General features: G+C 43.6%; 1 protein-coding gene across 10 annotated transcripts in view; it reads left to right on the top strand.

Annotated features, from left to right (window-relative positions):
* Positions 1-4,554: 4,554 nt before the first annotated feature.
* USP15 (ubiquitin specific peptidase 15) overlaps positions 4,555-22,857 on the top strand; it is a 136,921-nt gene continuing 118,618 nt past the window's right edge. For 3 of the 10 annotated variants that reach the window (XM_073327930.1, XM_073327928.1, XM_073327932.1), the window contains exon 1: positions 4,560-4,703. In XM_073327930.1, the coding sequence (XP_073184031.1) occupies positions 4,615-4,703 (89 nt within the window). In that variant the 5' untranslated portion in view covers positions 4,560-4,614. Of the gene's footprint in view, positions 4,704-22,857 lie in introns of all 10 variants that reach the window. The other 7 variants (XR_012156773.1, XM_073327940.1, XM_073327931.1 and 4 more) reach the window with 6 other exon arrangements.

The raw sequence follows: 22,857 nt of genomic DNA, 5'->3' as shown, positions 1-22,857 counted from the left end.
AGGGCCGCCCACGCCGCAGCAGGTAACCCGGGGGGGGAGGGGGTGCAGGGGAATCGCTCCCCGCCCCAGCTCATCTCCGCCACCCTCAGCCTGAGCGGGAAGCCGTGGCCTGCTTCTCAGTCCTCCCCAGCTTCCCGCCGAACAGCTGATTCGTGGGAAGCCGGGGGCGGGGAGGAAGGCGGAGAAGCAGAGCAGGGTAGTGCATTCAGGGGAGGAGGCGGAGCGGAGGTGAGGTGGGGCTGGGCGCGGGGCAGGGAGCTGCCGGTGGGTACTCTGCACCCACCAAATTTTCCCCATGGGTACCCCAGCCCCGGAGCACCCAGGAAGTCGATGCCTAAGGCGCCACTTTTGATGTGATCAGTGGGGGGAGCGGCCCAAACAAGGTTAGGACACTGAACAGACACAGCGAAAAACAATCCTTGTCCTGAGGTGATTATAGTCTTCATAGACAATCCAGAAAAGGCAGGGCTTGCCTGTGGTCATATAGCAACTCAGTAGCAGGGCTGAGGACCTTCCCTCTTATCCCATGACTGCTTAGTTTGCTTAAGAGCATTGGTGAGGGAACTTTTCAAAGGCTTCACAAAAGTCCAAGAACACTATATCCACTGGATCACCCTTGTTCATGTGCTTGTTGACTCCCTCAAAGAATTGTAATAGATTGGCAAGGCGTGATTTCCCTTTACAAAGCCATACTGACTCTTCTCCAATATATCATGTTCATCTACGTATCTGATAATTCTATTCTTTACTACAGTTTCAATCAATTTGCCTGGTACTGAAGTTAAGCTTACCAGCCTCTAATTGCCAGGATTGCCTTGACCGCTTTTTAAAAATCAGCATTACATTAGCTATGTTCCAATCATCTGGTTTTAAGATTGATTTAAGTTATAGCTTACATTTTAGAGTCAGTTGTTCTGCAATTTCATATTCAAATTCCCTCAGAACTCTTGGGTGAATACCATCTGGTACTATTGACTTATTACTGTTTAATTTATTAATTTCTTGCAAAACCTCTTCTGTTGACACCTCAATCTGGGACAGTTCCCCACACTTGAGCCACTCTTTTTAGATGACAAATCTGGGGATCTCCCTGACATCCTCTGCAGTGAAGACTGATACAAAGATGTCATTTAGCTTCTCTGGAATGGCCTCCGCTTCCTTGAATGCTCATTTAGCATCTCGATCAAACTGGCTTCCTGCATCTGAGATTCTTTTTTAAAAAAATTGCTATTAGCTTTTGTGTCTTTTGCTAGTTGCTCTTCACATTCTTTTTTGGCCTGCCTAATTATCCTTTTACATTTGACTTGCCAAAGTTTATGCTCCTTTCTGTTTCTAACTTAAGACTGTAACTCATTCATATGTCTGTTTGCTTGCTTTAACCTTATATACAAGTCTCTAATTTCCTTTTCCGATTTAATAAATCTTCATATAGCTTAGTATAGGATTGGCTGCAAGCATTATTATTCGTGTGAGACCCAAAGCGCAATTGACTTGGGGTGACTGATCCTTGGGATCAGGAGTAACCTGAATATTGCTATGATTCTTGGTATAAAGAGCCATTTGTCACAGAGATATGCTCATTTAAGTGGCAAGACAGACCTGAGTACCCAGGGGCATAGACATCAGTTTTTAAAACTGGTACTCTTGACTAGCAGTCTCTACATTCTAATTTTTTATAGAATCAGACAGCTCACATTAAAAAAAAAAAGGATAATTAAGATCCTCTGGCCTCTGAAAGGGTTTTTCTCTTTTTTTTGTAATTAAAATTAGTTAATTCAATCACTCACAGAGCTCACTGAAGTACTTTATATAAGAAAACCAGCAAACTGCATTACAACAAAGTACTTTACGTTTGCGCTGAGTAACATTTACTTTTGCTTAGCACTGTGCCTCAGCCCAGCCAGTATGGAGAGGGGTTCCCCAAGCATAAATGCTAAGTAGAAGGCTGACTATACTCTTTCCTGTACTCTACCTTTGTGACATCCTCCAAAAAATGTTCCTTGTAAATCCTACCATTTTCTCCATCGAAGTCCATGGAAACTTTGTTCCTCTCCTCAACTTGTAGTCTGACTCTTTTCTCAGGATCATGCAGGGCTTCCTGGATTCAGGCTCCCAACTCCCAGGGCCTGCGGAGCATCATTTAAAGTGTGGGGACTATGCTGACATGAAGACTGAGGTCCTGTCTCTGGGGATGGGAGGCCTTTAGGGATTGTTGATTGAAGAGCACTCGGTCTGCAATGGCTCCCATCCCATAGGGCTGACCCTGCTCTTGCCCATTGGCTCTCGCCACGGCATGCAGGTGAAGGTATTCCTCGTGGTGACCTGACCCACTACACCCCCTTCCTGGCCCTGGTGCCACTGGATCACCTGAACCCAAGTTGGGCTGTGGCCCTCTGAGTCTGTTACCTGTGCAACTACCTGAAAGAAGAGCCAGTGGTGACTGCTGGGAAGGGGTTTACACCCATGCGTAAGCTTGTACATCTATTAGATAGTGAGTTGTCAGAAGGAAGGCTCTTTTGATTTGTCAGAATTTTTTTCCTTCACTATTATCCCTTCTTATTTTTTAAATCTATAATACAATCATAACATCTTTCACATGGCAGAGAATTACTTAGGTTTAAATTTCTGAGGTTTATTACTTTATACTGTTATTACTTCACATTCATAAAGCATTTAAGATACAGAGTATCATGTAAGGGCTAAGTATTGACATCTTTATGGAAAACACTTTTAAAATATTATATTACAAGTATTAAATAAAGTAACCTCAATAACTCTGTTGAAGAACAGGCTTGTAAAAAGCCAACCTCTCTATTGCATGTAGGTGCAAAAGATTAAAGCTTCATTTGCAGTCTCCCTAAATTTCCAGCTGAGACAGAGTTCCAAATCCACTCATTAGTGGATCAAATGCCTCATCACTACCATGACTAACTGTTCAACACTGCACCAGATAGGAAGGTGGAGATCGCTTTCATTAGTATTATTACAACAGTCAACTTGATCCCCTTACAAGAAGTCAAAAATGAGCTTTTGTGCAGCATCACTACAATCACTAGCTCTCATGCTCCTCAACTTCAGCTGAATTGGTCATTTATATTAGTTCCAGAATAGCCTTGAGCAACAAGCTATGTACAAAGACAATCTTGCTGGTTATTGAAAGGTTTATTGAAGGTGTTTATTGTTTATTTATATTTCCTTTCTGTACATTTATTACTGGCTTTCCTTTGAATTTTTTTCAGTTCTCTCCTCAGCAAACAGTCTGTTCTTGTATACTCAATTATCTGCATTCTCCTGGCCCCTCCTCTTCTGCCTGAGGCCCCGACCCTCCCTCTCCTCCACAGGAGCCCAGAGCACCCCACCGCAGCCCCCCCAGCACTAGGCAGCCAGGTGGCATGGCTGGAGTGCTCCCAGCCCCGGGTAGAATGGTTGCAGCACCCCCAGCCCTGCAGTGCCAGGTGGCACAGTCTGAATGCTGGGAAGACAGCGTGGCCTCAGTGCCAGCTGCCCCGAGTCCACGTGGTAACCTTGCCAGCTCCACCCCAGCCAGCCTGGGCCAGGGCAGAGCATCAGGAACTGCAGGAGGGGGCCTTCTGGGGGCGGAATGTGGGTGGGGCCACCCAGGCTGTTTGGGGAGGCACAGCCTCCCATGGCCAGGATACCTGCCGCCCATGCTTTGGAGACACTCTGATGTGCACACCAAGCAGGCAAACAGCTACCAGTTTCAACACATCTCCCAAGCACGACTATGTCAAGTCCCACTGAAAATCTCTTCCGACTTTAAAATTCCTTTGTTGTACACAGTGTTGTCGTAGCCATCTAAGCCCCAGGCTATTAGAGAGACAAGGTGGGTGAGGTAATATCTTTTATTGGACCCACTTCTGTTGGTGAGAGAAACAAGCTTTCAAGCCACACAGGCCTGGGAAAGGTGTTCAGACCTTAGCTGTGACACTTGGAGTACCTTTCCCAGAGCCGAAGAAGAGCTCTGTGCAGCCTGACAGCTGGTCTGTGGCCAACAGAAATGGGTCCAATAAAAGATATTGCCTCACCCACCTGGGTTGTGACAATGCCTGGTGGCTTTATCCCCGGGGTAGCCGTGTATGCTTTAGGGCGGCAGCCAGCTCTCCCCTCCCTGCCCTTTAGAGCTGTTCTCCCTTTGGGCTTGCCGAGGGCTGGGTACGGGCTTGGTTTTGCAGCCACAGCGCGCTGCCCGCCTGCCTTCTCCAGCCCAGGGACTCGCTGGGTGCCTCGCCCGGCCCCCCTGCGCCCCAGGGACGGGCCCCCACACAGGGGCGGGGCGCTGGGCGGCAGCAGGTCCCGAGCCCCGAGGGGCAGGGGCCAGCGCCAGGCCGAGGCGGTGCGGGAGTCCCCGAGGTGGGGCCAGCGGCAAGCGCCCCCAAAGGCATACGCGGAGCGGAGAGTCCTCCCGCCCGCTAGGGGGCAGCAGCGGCTCTCGCGCCGCCAGCTGGCGGGCGGGCGGTTTCCCCTCTTTCTCCGCTTTCGGGTTGTGATGGCGAGGGGAGGGCGTCTCCTTGGTTGGCGTCACTCCCAGCATGCAGCGCGGCCCGCTCCTGCCCCTGCTGCCGCCACCGCCGCCGCTGCCGCCGGGGGAAGAAGATGGCGGAGGGAGGCGCGGCGGATCTGGAGACCCAGCGCTCGGACGTAGCGGCGCTGCTCAAAACCGCCCTGCGCAAGGGCGACACCTGGTGAGGGAGGGGCCGGGCCGGGCCGGGGGTGGCGCTGGCGCTGGGCCCTAGGGTGAGCGGAGCAGGCGGCTGCCCACCCCCGGGGCTGTGAGAGGCAGGGAGGGGCCGCTCTGGGAGACAGGCTCCCTGGTGGTAACCGGGGCGGCCTGGCCCGGCCCCGCACTCGGCCTCCGCTGGGGGCGCCCACTGCCCGCGGGCCCGGGAGGGCAGCGCAGCGGGAAGGCGGGGGCTGGGCAGTGGCAGCGTTAGTCGGCGGCGCTGACTCTTCCTGTGTCCCCGAACTCTGGTTCGGGCATGGCCCTACGGGGCCACCCTGGGCAGCTCGCTCCTGCGGCTCTGGTGACGGGCCCGGGGGGGCGGGCGAGTCCCGTGTGCCCAGGACAATGAGGGGCCTGGTATTGCAGGGCACTTGGCCGGCCCCGGGAAGAGAACGATGAGCAGATCCCGATCCCTCCCCTGTTTTATTGTTCAAACAGAAACCAGGGAAACGGCCCCACCTTCTCCTTCGGGCATTGACAGGCTTTATATTTGCCAGGTGCAGCACCCAGAAAAATCTCCCCACAATTATGCTTGGCCTCGGGTCAAGCTTCTTGTTCTCACTCCATAGTGAACCCTCTGAAGATGCCAGCAGACAGGGCTGTTTAGTTGTAGCCTGAATCTGTTTTTTGTTGTTGAAAAAGGTGTTTTGTGAGGTGTTGCATCTTTAGGTTGCAGCTTGTTAATTGTCAGTAGATCATACAAACTGCCCTAGGTATCTTCATGCTTATAAAGAACAAGGTAGGTCTAGTGACTCCCTTTATTTACTTGGTGTTCAGTTACTGAGAATCCTCAAATTTCTGGTTCCCTGAAAACTGTCTCACAAGTAAGACAATTTTAAAAATTCTTGATACTTCCAGAGGTCTAATACCGCCCCCCCACACACACACACACACTCCCACTTTAGCCATGAAGTGTCAAAATTTGGATTTATGTAAAAGTAAATTTGATCTCTTAAAGTAGACCACCTACATCATTTTGACTTAATATGTCACCACTCAGTGTTGTTCTAATTCTATAAAATATGGTATTTAATGGTGGTGCTACTGCAGCATGTGTCAGAGCCATACATATGTTCTGATGCATTATTCAAATGGAGTGCGGAGTGGATATTCATTTCTTGACATAAGAACAAGTTGGTCTTAAACTCTGCAAAAGTAGAAGCATCTAGAAAAACGGACCAAGTGTATTTAACAAAGTAGTAATACTGAAAATGAGAAATGGTGGTTATAAAAAAAATTTCTCGTTTGAGAGAGATTACTGGTCACAGTGGTACTTGTGTTAAGTGCAAAGAATTACTCTCAAACTAGTAGTGTTCAAAATGGAAGAAACTCGTTTAACTGTGACGGTAATATGGCTGCAGAAACAGGAGGATAAGACAGTAAGTTTAAGGAAAGTCATTTTTTGGACATGTTTAAAAAATTCAATGTATTTAGATAGATATTAGGATGACAGTGTGGTCAAAATTGTTGCATTTTCCTCAGCATATAATATCAGGGACTATATCTGAAATTTAGCATGATTCTAAAACAAACTTCTAAAAAAGCCTGATTATTGTGAGAGGCTGAATAAGTACAAAATGAGTACGAATTCTAATTGACATAAAATGTTCAAATAGTAATATTGTGGTAAATTGGAAAACTTAGTGGGTAGAACTTTTTAAGCTAATTTGAGCTAAATTTTTAAGGTTTCACACAGGGTTTTGGAGCGGAGCCCGGAGCTGGAGCGCGGAGCAGTGGAGCTGCAGGCTTTTGCCTGGAGCTGTAGCGGAGCCGGAGCACAGCTCCAAAGCCCTGGTTTCACAAAACGGGGTATGCCTTTATAGTACTTCATGCTAAGTACTTATTCAGAAAAGATTGGGTAGTGGCTTCTTGAGCATTATTGTTATAAACAAAAAAAAAAAAAAAGGTCTGAAGAGAGCATCATATCATAATTCAGGACTTCAGCAGTCATTCACACAAAATTAAGTGAAGCTGAAAAAAAATCATACCATGTTCTGTTTTGACTTATTCTGCTTGGGCTTGTTGACTGATATATCCTAGCTAGCATACCTATATATTATGCTGATAATACTATCCACGATATATGTGTCTGGCATTTAAACATACATATTATTAAGAGGTAGTATAGCAGTTATGTAGCTCAGATTGGCTTGTACCTTTGTTATAATGCTGTCCTTATAATTTATGCTGAAGTAAACCTTGGCTGGAGTAGCTAGGAAAACTAAGTATAGGACGTGATTATTTCTTCATGGTAACAGGAATTACCCATAGGAACCTAGGAGGTGCTTAGTACCTGGAATGCATTTGCTCAGAACAAAGATAAGGGTGCATCATGACCTGGAATACATGGTTTCAGAAGAAAAGATAAAGGGTACAGCACGATACCAGAAACAAACAAGGTAAACTCTAATTTAATTAAATCCTGTTTCAGGTGACTTATATAGTACCTTTAACAGGTGAATAAGTAGGATTTAAAAAGATGGCTTTAGGGATGTGACTGGGGGAGCACACCTTTTGCATAAGGTGAAAGTAACATGGCTGTACAGGAGTGCTCTTTGGAGACTGGTATCTCATAGAACCTTTTTCCTGTACCGTATTAATAAACTTGATTCACATTGGTCACCTGGTGATTTTTAAAATAGCATACTGATACTTTTCCCCAAATAGATATACTGTACAAATGAAATTGATATCAATACTAAGATACAAAAACTTATTGACAGTTTTGTTGCTACTCCCAATATAGTGAAATTTACAAGATTGGTTAATTTCAACTTTGCCATTTAGACTCTTGTGGGCAGCAGAATTCTGTTGCTGCTTGAGGAAAGTGCTAGAGTAATCATGATGGGGAGAGAATTTCAAATGTGGATGATGGACGAGAGGTAGATTAGTGAGACCATCCCGCCCACACACTAGGACTCTGGTGTTAGAGTTGTGAATACCTCAGCTGGGAGCATCTGAAGGGAAAAGGCAGGCTTACATGTTCTCTCTTCTAGCACATAGAGAATGGTGGTTGAACATGCATATTTATAAAACACCTACTAGCCAGAGGCTTATGTGAAATAGGGAGTTCCCAAACATGGTCCAAAGATAACATCCTGGTAAGAATCCTAGCTTTCTCCTTCCTCCTACTTGGATATGGAATGTAGTTGTTCCCCATGTAGATACTTATAGTTTGTGATCAAGTGACCCCTTAGCCGTCTCTTTGTTAAGCTAAATAAATGGAGCTCTTTCATTGTATCACTATAAAGAATGTTTTCTTAGCCTTTAATCGTTCTCATGGCTCTTCTGTGAACGTTTTCCAATTTATCAACATCCTTCTTGAATTGTGGGCACCAAAACTGGACACAGTACTCCAGCAGTGGTCCCACCAGTGCCAAATACAGAGATAAAATAACCTCCCTACTCCTTCTCAAGTTTGCCATTTATGTATCCTAGGATTGCTTTAGCTCTTTTGGCCACAACATCACACTGGGAGCTCAAAAAGAACAGGAGTGCTTGTGGCACCTAAGAGACTAACAAATTTGTTAGAGCATAAGCTTTCGTGGGCTAGAGCCCACTTCATTGGATGCATAGAATGGAACATGGAATATATAAGAAGAGCTATATATACACATACGTACAGAGAAGGTGGAAGTTGCCATACAAACTGTGAGAGGCTAATTAGTTAAGATGAGCTATTATCAACAGGAGAAAAAAACTCATGTTCAGCTGATTATCTGCCACAAACCTAAAGTCTTTTTCAGCGTGACACTGCTTCCCAGGATAGAGGCCCCCTCCTGTAAGTATGGCCTACATTCTTTGTTCCCAAATACATACATTTACAATGAGCCATATTAAAATGCATATTGTTTTTGTGCTTAGTTCACCAAGTGATGTAGATCAGTGACCTGTCCTCTTCATTATTTAACACTCCCCCAGTTTTTGTGTCATCTGCAAACTTTCACTGAACATTAAACTGGAATGAATAGGGATTGCTTAATTGAATTAAAACTTCTTCCATAATTTCTGAGACTTTCAAACCCCTGGAAAGGGAATAACCTGACCTTTGTGGAAGTTTCTTCCTAACTCTGCCAGTTAATGATTGGCTTATGCCCCAAAGCATCAGATTTTAAATCCCCATTTGAAAAAATATATAACTATTGTAATAGTAGATATTCTCATAGTCCATACAAGTGTCTAATCCTTTTATTTAAATTCTGATCTCTTGGTCTCAGTAATATTGTGGCAGTGAGTTTCAGATTTTTTTAAAAAAGTATTTCCTTTTATTAGTTTTAAAAGTGCTGCCATTTAATGAAATTCTTATTATGAGTGACTGTTAATATTCATTTTTAATACCTTTCTTATTACCTTATCTTTCCTATCTCTTTTCCCATCCTCCTGATGTCACTATTGAAGTCACAACCATGCACCTTTTCTTTCAGCTCTGCAACCTTGATACATCCTTGATTTATTCCTACCCCAGATCCAAGCCATGTACAAATCTTGCCAATTTTTACTCAGTAGCATTTATAATAGCTGACCATTTCTTTCTGTCCATACCACTGGAACTTCTTGTCTCATCATCTTGTATCATGGTTACTACAATCTCCTGTTCCTTGGTCTCCTTGGCATCACCTCCATTGTTTACAACCATGGCTGTGAAATTCATCGTTCTTGCCTGTTGTGGTGCCAATCCTTATCCCTTAAGTCCCTCCCTTGGTTTCCTGTTTCCCACCATATCAAGCTCAGCTTTCTTGTCCTTGCCTGCAAGGCTCTTCACAACTCATCTTCTCCTTACTTACCAACTCTGATTCTTATCATGTTGTCCTCTTCTCTTCCAGTGACATAGCCTCAGCCACAGATATGTCCAGTGCTCGTGGAAATGTCTTCACATTCTCTTACGCTGTTCCTTTATGCACAGAGTGCTTTCCCTGGGCTAGATTGTAAGGCCAGTATTCTTTCCTTCACATTTCTCCCCCATGTATGCTACTAATACTGGCTGTCTGGGATGCCAGGGGGAGTCACTGATGCTTTATTTTAAAAAGTGATTTTCTCTATTTTCCCCCCCACAACTTTTCCACCACACCCTCTTCATATGTTCTTTCTCATCTTAGATTCTGGGCTGTTTATGGGCTGGGGTTGTACCTTGTATTTTGGAAAGAAGTGACTAAGAAAAGGACTTAGGTTTCATGGCTCGTAACCCAGCCGAATTTGAGGTCCCAGTGTGGTGGCTAAGAAAATAAATGCAATTCCCTTATAAGTAGTAGAATATCAAATTGGTAATAACACCTTTTTATGTCTATGTATACAGCATTAGTGAGACCATTACTAGGATATTATGTCCCAATCTGGTGTTCATATTTCAAAAAAGATGTTGACCATTCGTAAAGAATCCAGAAAAGAGCTACAAGAATTATTTGAGGCCTGGATTACAGTAGGATTACTGAAACTGAGGCCTGGTCTACAGACCTAAAATTTAGGTCAACCTAGCAACGTTGCTCAGGGATGTGAAAAATTCCCTGTTTAGACACTAGTATAGAATCTAGACCCTGTTAGATTGATAGAAGAATTAATCTGTCAATTTAACTACTGCCTTTCGAGGGAAGGATTTTACTACAATGATGGGGGAACCCTTTCTTTTGCTGTAGCAAATGTCTATTCTAAAGCCATGCCAATGTAGCACTTGTAGAATAGACATATTCTTAATCTATTTATCTTCACATACAGAATGTTAAGAGGTGACTTGATGATGGTCTATAAATACTTATGTGGGGAGGAGAAATCTGTTTTAGATGAAGGTTTAAAACCCAGTGGCTGGAAATTGAAGTGAAGCTAGACAAATTCAGATTACAACTGAGGTGGAGATTTTTTTAACAGAGTCATTAAACCTTGTAGCAGCTTAAAAATTATGAAACTTATATTTAGGAAGCACCTGGCAATTTTTGTTCTACTGTAGTCAGAATAAAGAAAAGGAGTACTTGTGGCACCTTAGAGACTAACCAATTTATTTGAGCATGAGCTTGCTCACGAAAGCTCATGCTCAAATAAATTGGTTAGTCTCTAAGGTGCCACAAGTACTCCTTTTCTTTTTGCGAATACAGACTAACACAGCTGTTACTCTGAAACCTGTAGTCAGAATAGTAAATCATTTAGAGTTGTGGGTAAAAAACCCCTCAGTCTTCTCAGTGTAAGAATAACTTAATTCACCCTCAAAATGACTTAAAAGAATTGACTCAAACATTAAAAAGAAGAGGAAAACACTCACTTTTGGACTGAGAGTAAGCATGGAAAATATCAGCCATGAAGGATTTACTTTAGAAATGTATAAGCTGTTAAATGCTGGGGATATAATAAAAACCCCTAAATAAACCTTCATGACCAAGCATAAGCTATAGTAATACTTTGCAGTTCCATAGTGCAAGTTCCAATTGCTGAGTGGTTAAGATGTTCAACTACAGTGAAGGTTGTGGGTCTGAGTATTGCTTGATTTCACACTGAAAGGTCACATCCAGTTCACCCACGTGCAAAATGGTACCTTTTTCTTCGAGTGATGGTCCCTATTGTATTCCATTGAGGGTTGCGCACATGCTCCATGAGCCCAGAGCTGGAGCTTTTTGAAGTAGTAGCGTCCATTGGTGCATGTGCCTTTGTATCACATTGTGCTTTCGCCTGAGATGATAAAGGGTGGGGTGGACTGATCATGTCTTCAATTCCTTCTTACCACTGCATGGCGTGAGCTTCTGCTTTTCTCTTGTCCTTGGTGATGGACTTTCCAGAAAAACTTTGTTTTTATTCTTGTACGTAGTTAAGATTTTACTGATTTTTTTTTTTTTGTAGTTTAGTGTTCGTAGTAATTTGTATACGATTAAGGACTTTGGGGTGCTGCTTCGGCGATTTCCTGCCAAACCAACCCCCTGTCCACCAAGCACCCGTTTCTGGAGTACCGGCTTATGCTGAAGACGCCAGGATTCAAGGTCTGCACTTCCTGCCCTCACTCGTTTTCACTCAGTGAGGAGCACCAATGCTGTCTGTACTGCTTTGGAGAAGCCCCTGTTGCGTTCAGGTGCAGTATCTGCCTCTCCATCACTGCCTGCACCTGGGAAGGCAAGGCCCTACGCCTTAAGAAGTTCATCATGGAGGTCACTCTGGGCCGGCAGTTGGATCCTGGTCAGGGAACCTCCCCCGCTCCCTCCCTGTATATCATCCTGGAGCGTACCTCCTACCTTGGAGTCCCAATCTGGTTCCGCTGGTACCAGCTCTATGGACCCCACGCTGGGGCCTAGCTATGAAACACGGAAGCATGCACATAAGCATGGCAGTAAGTCTTCCTCCAGATCCCAGAAAGATGCTACACCATCCACAAATTCTGGCCACAGGGGAGCGCCACATTTCAAGGCCCACAAGAGCGACAAGAAAACACATCGTTCACTGGATCTGCTGGTCCCAGTTCCTGAAGCATGCACCTCTCCTGCATCAGGTCTGCTGATGCAGCATGATTCATTGGTCTTGAGGCAGGTCCCCTTGCTGGCCCTGGTTCTGTCTGTGGTTTAGCTGCCATTGACGCTGGGGAGACTCGGATGTGCTCCTGGGCTTCATGATCTGTTTGTCCTAGAATGGATGAGGTCTCCGCATGGTCCATTCCATTTGCCTGCTAAAAAGGCCCCCTCTCCTATGTTGGATCTGCTGCATTCTGGTCATGCTGCCACAACACAACCTGGTTCATTGGCACCCCCATTCTTTCAGGACTCTGGTTCCTCTGAGTCTGAGGATTCAGGTACTACACATGGTCTGCTGCTTCTCTTCCAAAAGGATTAGAAGGTTCTGACACCACCATGGCAGTATCCCCCTTTGCCTCAGCCCAGGAGCCACTGGTAACTGGTTCCATGGGCACTGCTACAGCAACAGCAGGATCAACCAAGTTGACCTTATTGGAGCTCGTGGCCCCAGTATTCACCTTCAGAACCATCTTGCTCAACCCATGAGGAATCCCCTGTATCACCACCCTGTCGTTCAGTGAGTCCAACCCTGGCTCCTAATGTGCCAATCAGCCCAGCTCTGACCATACTGATGGATCCGGAGGAGTTTCCTCTCATCATCGCCAGATGTGTTGTCGATGCCTTCCTCTCCCCCAGACAACTATCATCAATTTCAGGAGCTGCTAATGCTCTTCAGATCCCATTGGAGGAGGTGCAGGAGAGTCAGCACTAACTGCTAGATATCTTGCGTGCATTGGTATTGGCTAGAATGGCTGTACAATTCTGGCAACATTCCTCCAGGCTTCCCTGGAGAAGTACAGAACACAATTGAGGACCTCCCTTTTGATGAATTGCACCTCTTTAATCAGGAGATAGATGATTCACTGAGACTCTAGAGCCGCCTTGTGATCCATAGTCATATATACGCCAAAATGAAAAATTTGCTGTCTACACAACACTGTGGAACTCTCCAGTTCCACCACCAATGTGCCTAAGAATCTCCACAAAAGCACCCAAAGGTTCACAGATCTCATTCGCCTGGTCTGCTGATGCAGGCTTCCATGCAGCACACCCAGTTTTCACATAAGTAATATTTGAGTGCATCTAGAGAGCCATCAACTACTTTGCACCCAATACTCTTGCCAACCATCCCCTTTTGGGGCCATCTCAAAATCTTTCTACCAGCATGGAGCGCAATAACAACAGACAAGTGAGTCCTGGATGTTGTTCGACACAGCTGTATGATCTAGTTTGACACTACCTCCTCCACATCCCTTGCCCGTATCCTGTTTCAGGGCTCACTCTCATGACAGTACTCTTACCCTAGAGGTGAACTCCCTGCAGCAGAGAGGAGCAGTAAAAGCAATCCCTACAGCCTTTCAGGGCATGTGGTTCTATTCCAAATATATCTAGCTGCCCAAGAAGAAAATGGATGGAGACAGTTCCATCTGCAAGCTGAAGTTCCTCATGGTGATGCTTGCAGCCATCATTAGTTTGCTAGAAAAAGACATGGTTTACGGCTCTCAATATGCAAGACGCCTACTTCCATGTCAACATTCACTCAATCCGCAGATTGTTCACTGGTCTTTGAGACATCCAATACAGGGTCCTCCTGTTCATACTTACTGCTGTTCCACGAGTCTTCACAAAAGTTTTTTTTTCTCTGTGGTAGCGGCTCACCTCCAATAGCAAGGAGTCCCTTGTCTTCCCTTACCTAGATGGCTGCTGGTGGCATGATCCAGAAAGGAAGCTTGGGAATCAACATCCCAACTCCTACTACTTTTCTCCCTAGGGGTGAGTGTGAATGTCTAGCTATTGATTTTGCACCCTACACAGTTCCTGGAGTTCACTGGAGCACGCATCAACTCGACCTTTGCACATGCTTATGTGCTAAAAGACAGGTTCCAGAGCCTACTGCATCTGATCGCTTCAGTGACATCCAGCTCCTCAGTCTCAGCCAGAACTTGCCTTTCTTTCCTTGGCCACATGGCAGTGTGCATGTATGTCATGGTCTTTGCTTGCCTGTGCTTCTGCTGTCTACAACGGTGGCTGCAAAGAGCCTATTTCCCCCATGCACCAACACCTGGACGCTGTTCTCACTATCCCCCCCGGAAGTCGTCATCTCTCTCTGATGGTGGAAAGACCCACTCCAAGTCTGCTCCAGAATGCCCTTCCTCCCATCCTCACTGAGAGAAACCATCATAACAGCTGGGGAGCCCACATGGGAGATCGCATGACACAAGGAACTTGGGTCGCTCGAGAAGCCAGGATGCACATCAACTTCCTGGAATTCTGGGCAGTATGCAAGTCATGCCACGCATTTTTACTGTCCATCCATTCTCGTCATCTTGGACAACACCACTACGATTTACTACATAAATAAGCAAGGAGGCACAAGATCCCCAGCACTGTGCTTGGAAGCAGTGCACTTCTGGAATTGGTGCATTGCACACTGTATCCTCTTGTCAGTGTCCTACCTACCAGACACCCAAAACGTGATTGCCAAAGCACTCAGCAGGAACTTTGCAACCAACCAGAAATGGCGAACTGCATGATACGGCAATTGTGGGCATTTTTGGTCAATGAGGAACTCCAATCAGGGAGCGCTTTGCATCACACACTGACCCCAAGTGCATTCAGTACTGCTCAAGGGGAGAATTCGGTGCCCATTCACAGGGCAAGGCCCTGGTTGTCGACTGGTCAGACGGTATCAGCTATGCCTTCTCTCCCCTACCATTCGTGCCACACGTCCTTCGCAAACTTCGGTGGGAGAGGGTGATGGCCATCCTGATCTCTCCATTCTGGCCTGACAATTCTGATTTCCTCTGGTTCTCTGCATGTTGAATCATCCTCCACTCCCTTGCCAACGTTTCCAGAACTGCTCACGCAACACAATGGCAGACTCAGACACCCTGATCCACAGATGTTTCACGCTTGGTTCTTGGACGGACACCTCCATTAGCATGAGAATATTCGTCAGCAGTACGAGATGTCCTCTCCAGTAGCTGGAAGGACTTCACAAAACAATTCTACCAAGCTAACGGACCCAGAAGTGAAATGTGCCTAAACGGAAAGGTCTTGCCCCTGAAGCTGTGTCCATCCTGATGCTTTTAGACTATTTCCTCTATCTGAAAGCCTCAGGACTTGTTCTCAGCTTCATCAGAGTGCATGCGGTGGCTATGAGCACTTTCCACCATCTGGTAGAGGGACATTTGGTTTTTACCCACCCTTTGACTGCCCAATTCTGGAAGGGCCTTGTATGTAAATACCCGCCCATTCAGCCTATCACTCTGCAGTGAGACCTCAACCTAGTCCTTTAATGAATCCCTGGTCACCTCCTTCCTTTTTCTTCTTTCCATGAAGGTCACTTTGCTGGTTGCTATCCTCTCTTCAGAAAGGGTTGGCCATCTGGGAGCCATGATGGTAAACCTCCCTTTCACTCTTTGATAGATACAAGTGCAGAGAAACTTTGCCTTATCAAAAGTGGTTTCCCGCTTTCATCTCAGCCAACCATACATTTGCCAGCCTTCTTCCCCAAACCACACGCCTCACATAAGGAATGACTGCTTCACTCCCTTAATGTCCTTAGGGCCTTGGCCTTTTATTTTCAAAGGATGAAGCCCTTCTGGACGTCTCTTAGATTATTTATTGCCATAGTTGAGGGAATTAAAGGGCAGGCCCTCTCCACCAAGAATGCCTTGAAGTGGGTCTCAAGGTGCATCACGCTCTGCTATCAATTATCAGGACAGTCTCCTCCAGGTGGGATATGGGTCCATTTTACAAAAGCACAAGCATCAACTACCACCGTGCTCCACAATGTGCCCCTTGCAGACAAATGTAAGACAAGCAGGTAGAGTTCGGTGCACACCTTTTCTTCTCATTATGCTCTAGTGCATGATTCTACAATGGATGATGATAGAGAATGAGCAGGAGGACCCAGAGGCATATTGAGTAGATGGGCTTCTTTATTGCAGTACTTGTTCCCCTCGACCCAGTTGTTGAGTAAGCACTGAGTTAATCACATCACGCTCTTATTTGTTAATATGTAAATGCCCACATTTTTTACAACACCCCCAAAACCCTTATTTGATAATATGAACGCCCATATAATGAATAGTAATAGCTATATACTGAATATAATTATACCCGCTCCTGTTTACAGCTGGGAAAGGAAGGGACGGGGGAGATAACACTTCTTTACACAAAGGGTATTCTTTAGACACCCACATTTCTTATGCAGCTGCAACGCTTATCAATCCTTAACAAGCAGAAGGGAAGGGAGAGGGATAGCACTTTATCTATTAAGTGAGGAGACAGTGCCTGCCTGTGCCTTCCTCCCTAATACCATGCTAGTGGTTACCCAGGTCTTTACTTAACACTTACATATCCCAACAGATGCCTCATTCGGCAGAGCGATCTTCTGTTCCGCAGTTCCGCCATCTTTCTCGCACCCTCCTCCTAGCTAGGTACTGCTTGATGATCACCCGCAGTGGAATGTAATAGGGAACATCGCTCGAAGAACAAGAAGGGGAGGTTACTTGCTTGTAACTGGAGGCTCTTTGAGATGTGTGGTCCCTATCTGTATTGCAACTGCACCCTCCCCCTCTGCTGCAGATCTGGTAGATCTGTGGTGGAGAAGGAACTGAAGTCGTGGTTGGGCCACCTGCACTGTATCGACTTGGGCGAAACCACGAGGTGATACAAGTGCTCATGGATGGACCAACAGACACTAGTACTTTGAAAAGCTCCAGCTCCGGGCACATACGCGTAACCTCAGTGGAATACAATAGGGATCACGTGTCTCGCAGAACCTCCAGTTACAGGTAAGTAACCTCCCATGATGCGTTGGGTTAGGACAGTCAAAGATGGTCAGTTGTAATGCTGGCCACACCATTCCCTTGCATACCATTGATAAGGTTAAGGTTCTGTCATGGGTATTTTTAGTAAAAGGGACAGGTCACAAGCAATAAACAAAAATTCACAGAAGCCTGCAACCTGTCCCTGACTCTTACTAAAAATACCCTAGGGCAAACAGAGGGCTGCCGGGGCCTGCAGCTGCTCTAGCCCTGCTGCTGGGCCTGCAGCAGGGGGTGACCTGGACCCAGGGGCCTCTGCTCCAGTCCCAGAAAAAGTCTCAGAGGTTCCAGCAAGTCCTGGAATCTGTGATGCCAGTGACAGAATTGTATCCTTAACCATTGGCTATGAAATTGATGTGCCTTAACTGTGTCAGCCTGATGGGGCTTTGAGATCTATGAATGATAAGCACTTTAGAATTGAAAGTAGGTTGTGTTGCTGTAAAAGTACTTAGCTTCACAATTGCTACTATTATCTATATATGCATAAGATTATGATGTGCTCTGGATGGCCCAGTTCTAGTTCCCATTTACATCCAGAAAAAAAAACTCACTTTGGATTCCGTGACCTCTGTGACTTCTGCAGGGGCCAGTGTGGCTGACCCCAGGGCTGCCAAAGCAGCTGGCTCTGGGGTCAGCTGCTCAGGTGGCCCCCTGGGACAGCCACACCAGCTGCTGCTGGAGTGGTTCCAGGGACAGCCACACCAGCTGCTGCTCTGGCGGCTCCAGGTAGTAGTTCCTGGCTGGCCAGAACAGCAGTGCTTCACAGAGCAGCAGGCCCCCTGGTTCCTCCCCCCACCCCAACAGCCGCCCCCTCCTCCCCCCAAGATTTAATCATAGGTATAAGCCATGGACCGATCACGGGCTGTGAATTTTTGTTTATTACTCGTGACCTGTCCATGACTTTTACGAAAAATACCCATGACTATATTGTAGCCTTAATTATAAAATATGCAATATTCAGTTCTTTAAGGTTTAGTATACATATTTGACTGACAGTTCATTACACAGTTCTCTAACATGTCTGCAGCTCATTAATTCTGTAGAGAGTTAGGTACATGCCTTTTAAGAACTTGAAACAAGTGAAGAGATTAGTTAACCATAGTTTCTCCTAATTATACAGTAATTTAAGTTAACCATTGACATGGGCATGGAACATAAATAATATTTGTTTACACTTAAATTTGTTTTCATATTTATTATGGAATATTAACTTGAAATCCTGCAAGAACAAAGACTGGATGTTGTCACTTTAAACATGAGTCCCGTTTTACTTCCAGCAGTACAATTGTAATAGTTTGTCTTTGTTATCCCAGTGTTGCTTCATATGTACTTGCTCAGAATAAAGGGGAGGGGGACAGGTGACTAGCTCTCTGCACAATTTACACAGTTTTGCTGTTGAACGTGAAATGTCTCAAGTTCAAAAGGTGATTCTCCCTGTGGCTCAGTGTGGTGAAATCAGTGAATTTGCATAAACTAACTTCTGTTACATATTCAGGCTAAGCATTTTGATTCTGAAATCCAGTGAATGACCTATCAGGCAGCATAAATCTAATTTTTAAAAAATTGATTAACTAGTGGTATACAACTGAAGAAAAATAATCTTTAGATATTGCACAACAGCAGAATAGAATGGCGAGACATCTGGTCATATTGTTTAAGTGTATTGGTATCAATTACATATTAAGACAAACTGTGCAGTAAGACTTTTGTAACCATCATTGGTACCGTACCAGCAATATGTCATTGATTCATAATGTACAGTAAACTCGTTTTCTTTATATGAAAAAAACTGAGTGCACTTCAAAATGTAGAGGAAAATAAATGAAACAAAACCCTTCGTTAGATTTCAGTTATTTTATTTTGTGTACTAGGTAATGTTCTTGAATGGTGTATATTTGTAAAATTGTTACACATTAAAGCTGCTTGAATTTATCTTTTTACTTGCTGAATTTATTTTCTGTTGTCTAAGTAATGGTCGCATACATACAAAATTTGTGATAAACTCTCATTCTGTATTCCTGTAAATTCAAATGAAAGAAACTGGAATATTAACACTTATTCCAATTTTGCTGTTCCTAATTCTCCTTAGTTGAGGATGTATACATATGCAATTTGCTACATATTTGTAAAGGTATAATTCATCAATATATTGGAATTGGAAAAGGTTCAAAAAGAGCAACAAAAATGATTAGGGTTATGGAACAGCTTCTGTATGAGGAGAGATTAATGAGATTGGGATTTTTCAGCTTGGAAAAGAGACGACTAAGGAGGGGATATGATAGAGGTCTATAAAGTCATGACTGGTGTGGATAAAGTATATAAAGTTCCTGTTCATTCCTCATAACACAAGAACTAGGGGTCACCAAATGAAATTAATAGGCAGCAGGTTTAAAACAAACAAAAGGAAGTATTTCTTCACACAACGCACAGTCAACCTATGGAAGTCTTTTCCCGAGGATGTTGTGAAGGCCAAGACTATAACAAGGTTCAAAAAAGAACTAGATAAATGCATGGAGGACAGGCTATTGGTCAGGATGGGCAGGAATGGTGTCCCTCTAGCCTCTGTTTGCCGGAAGCTGGGAATGAGCGAGAGGGAGTGGATCACTTGATCATCTGTTCTGGTCATTCTGTCTGGGGCACCTGGCATTGGCCACTGTTGGAAGATTGGATACTGGGCAAGATGGAGCTTTGGTCTGACTCAATGGCTTTCTTTATGTTCTAATACACTCAAGTTCATGTTTATGCTAATACACTATATTTGTTTTAATGTCATCTTTTTAACTTCAGTTTGGTTTACAACAATTATGAAGAAATCTTGGCTGTTTCAAGCCATATTTGGAGAGAGCATAGGTAAAATGCTTTAACTTTGCAGAATAAATTATTTTGCAGAGTATTTGTAATTTAAACAATTCTTTGCCTAAAGGGGTGGGGTAGTCAGTTATTTTTTGTCAAGGTCCAAATTTCTTGGTCAAGATATAGTCAAGGTCCAGACTCCAGAGAAAATAATAAAAAATTAATAATGAGAAACAAATGAAAAGATTTCAAGGTCTGTTCAGAAGCATCTGATGGTCCAGATTTCACCCATGGTCCACCTATTTACTACTTCTGCTAAAGACAATGTACAGTGTGGACTAAATTAAAAATAATTTTAAAAACAGGATACCAAATAATACCGATGGAGGAAAGAGAGAGTTGAAAACCGTAGCCTTTCACTTGTAGTTTGTTGTTGCCCATTCCTTTTCTGTAATTCCATGATATTATAACTTGTCTTTTGTATAGCGCTTTTCATGTTAAGGTCATATTATAATGATTTTCCTATTAGAAGTGCTAGACATGAAGCATAACCTAGATTGCTTTTTAATAAAATACCATATTTGTCCACACTCCATGGAAAAGTCTTTACTAAGGAATATTTTACAAGCCATGTGTATGATTACCAGAAACCTACTGCCAGAAATAAGTATGAAAGATGAGAATGGCAGATGTTATCAGTGAAGTCCACGGGCAGCGGTGAAAAGCTTTGCCCTTTTTGTTGACAGTATTTGAAAAAAAGGGTGCTACTGGGATTTATGCGAAAATGCTTGAGGACTCCATGTTATGTTCCAGCCTCTGGAATGGCAGCAGTAGAATTGACCAGAGTTTTTTGTTAATTACTTTTCTGTAATATTTTATGTCCTATCACTTCATTATGCCTTATGGATGATGTGACATCCGTGCTACAAATCTTGCCAACACTTACATGTTTAACTTTGTGCATGCGAGCAGTCCTACTGAACATAATGAGACCATTCACAAGTGTATGTGTTTGCAGGATTGGGGGTCTACAATTATTTTTCTAAAATTCTGATTTTCCTACTCTTTTCTTTCACTCCTCAAAGTCAGATTGTTTCATATATATATTTAAAGTGCTTTTGTTGCTTAATTCCATAACGGAGTATGATAGGGGTTATAGTACAGATAATGTAATTCTGTCTTTAACATAGTAAATCTTTCCTGATTAGGGATGGAAAATCATGACATTTGATTGTACTCTTTCCAATATTCTTAACCTTACTAAAAAAAGTAGTATTTCATTTCTCATTTAGGAACAGGTATTTATAGAGATACAAAATTGCTTCTGTCATATGGTAATGCTGCTTAATAATCAAAGTTGCAACTTTCACCATTATTGAAATTATCTCAGGTAGTTTTGCTATGAACTCTAGGAGCTGATCGGTGTGGATTGAACTTTCTAATTAACATCTGAGAATGATACTAATTTAAGAATTTATACATGCAACATCCCCAACTGGTTTTGTACAGATAGTAGTTTTTTTTAAGCATTAGCAATTTATTTTCAAAATAGTTTGTTTTCAGTACACTAATTACTTAGTGTTTCAACATCGATACCACATGCATGTCAAAATAGTAATCAAACAGCAGTCATCTCAATTTTAATGGATTTTCCTTTTCCCTGTTACCTCTTTTGGGTACATATACACAGCAAAGAACTGTGTGGACTTCCAGGCGAGCAGTGGAACAGCCCATTAGCCTAAGCCCGACGAACCCGTGTCAACTGGCATGGGCCAGTTATGTAGATAGGGCTTTTGTGAAAAGAGTAATTGTCTGGAAGATAAGATCTCTCATTCGAGCAATAGCTAAATCAAGAAGAATAAACATTCATTTTGGTAGGCCATGCTTGGAAAATAATAGTGGAGTACATGACTTCTGAGTATAGCATGTCTCTTCTGAAGTATGTATGGGTAACTATTTAGAATTTCTTGTTCATGGAAGTTGAAACAAATTTTGCTTGAAAAGAGTGTTGAATAGGGACCTCTTTCTCAAATTACACAGCACTTTTATATTGAACACTTATTATTTACAACACTACAATTTCTCAATCTGGATCCTAAATTTGCTGTTCACCAGGAAAATCATTTAACAAAGGTTGCTTTACATGAAAATTATTGTGCCTCATCACATTACAGCCATGACATTAACTTGTAAATACTAAGCTTCAGAGCTAAAGTGCACACAAATCTTCTGATTACTTATAGTGCTCCTCTGTCAGAATTATTCTCCTGTCATATTCATCTTTAGCAGAAAAGGGCTTGCAAAGATGCATGCTGCCAATTTGTGATACAGATTTGGCAGAACATTCACCAATTTCAGTGATGTTTTGTAGTTGTCAACTGAATTTTTATTGTGTCGTAGAAAACATGAATTGTAGACTGTATTGCAATCAGTATAACTAACTGGAAAAAATAACCGAATCATCAGTATTTGTGCACACTAGAAAATGTTCTGGATTAATATTTCCCTATTTTTGAATGTTGGAATCATGTATTACAAGTCTGGTAAGTTGTATGTGAAACAAAGAAATTCTCTGCTCTGAACTGAGTTTCCCAGATGTACAGTGATTAATATGGTCAAGTAGTCCCTGAGATGCTTTTAAACCTTCGGATGCAATTTCATTAGACTAAGGTATTATATATCTGCAAAAAAGTCTCTCAAATGATCAGTGTGTGGATTTTATAATTGAGCTGTTGTATTCACTTTGAGTTGCAAACAATCCAAAAACTTAAAGCATTTTTAGAAAATTGCTACTTTCTGACTTGTATGGTAGAACAGAGCACTGTGCTTCATTGGTTTAGTCCACCCAGTTTTATCCGTGGTGGTAGTAGTAGTATTTATGTTGTGGTTATGCTCAAAATGTACTGAGGCATACAGAAGGTTAGTCAGCTCCTGGACTAGAAAGCATCAATCTTAACAGAGCAGGCAGAGGGACACAACATCCAAGAAAAGTGGTGTGACAAAGTTTCTC

Source organism: Lepidochelys kempii, chromosome 1 (genome assembly GCF_965140265.1).
Source record: "Lepidochelys kempii isolate rLepKem1 chromosome 1, rLepKem1.hap2, whole genome shotgun sequence".
Classification (NCBI taxonomy): domain Eukaryota; kingdom Metazoa; phylum Chordata; order Testudines; family Cheloniidae; genus Lepidochelys; species Lepidochelys kempii.
This window is presented reverse-complemented; position numbering and strand designations above follow the sequence as displayed.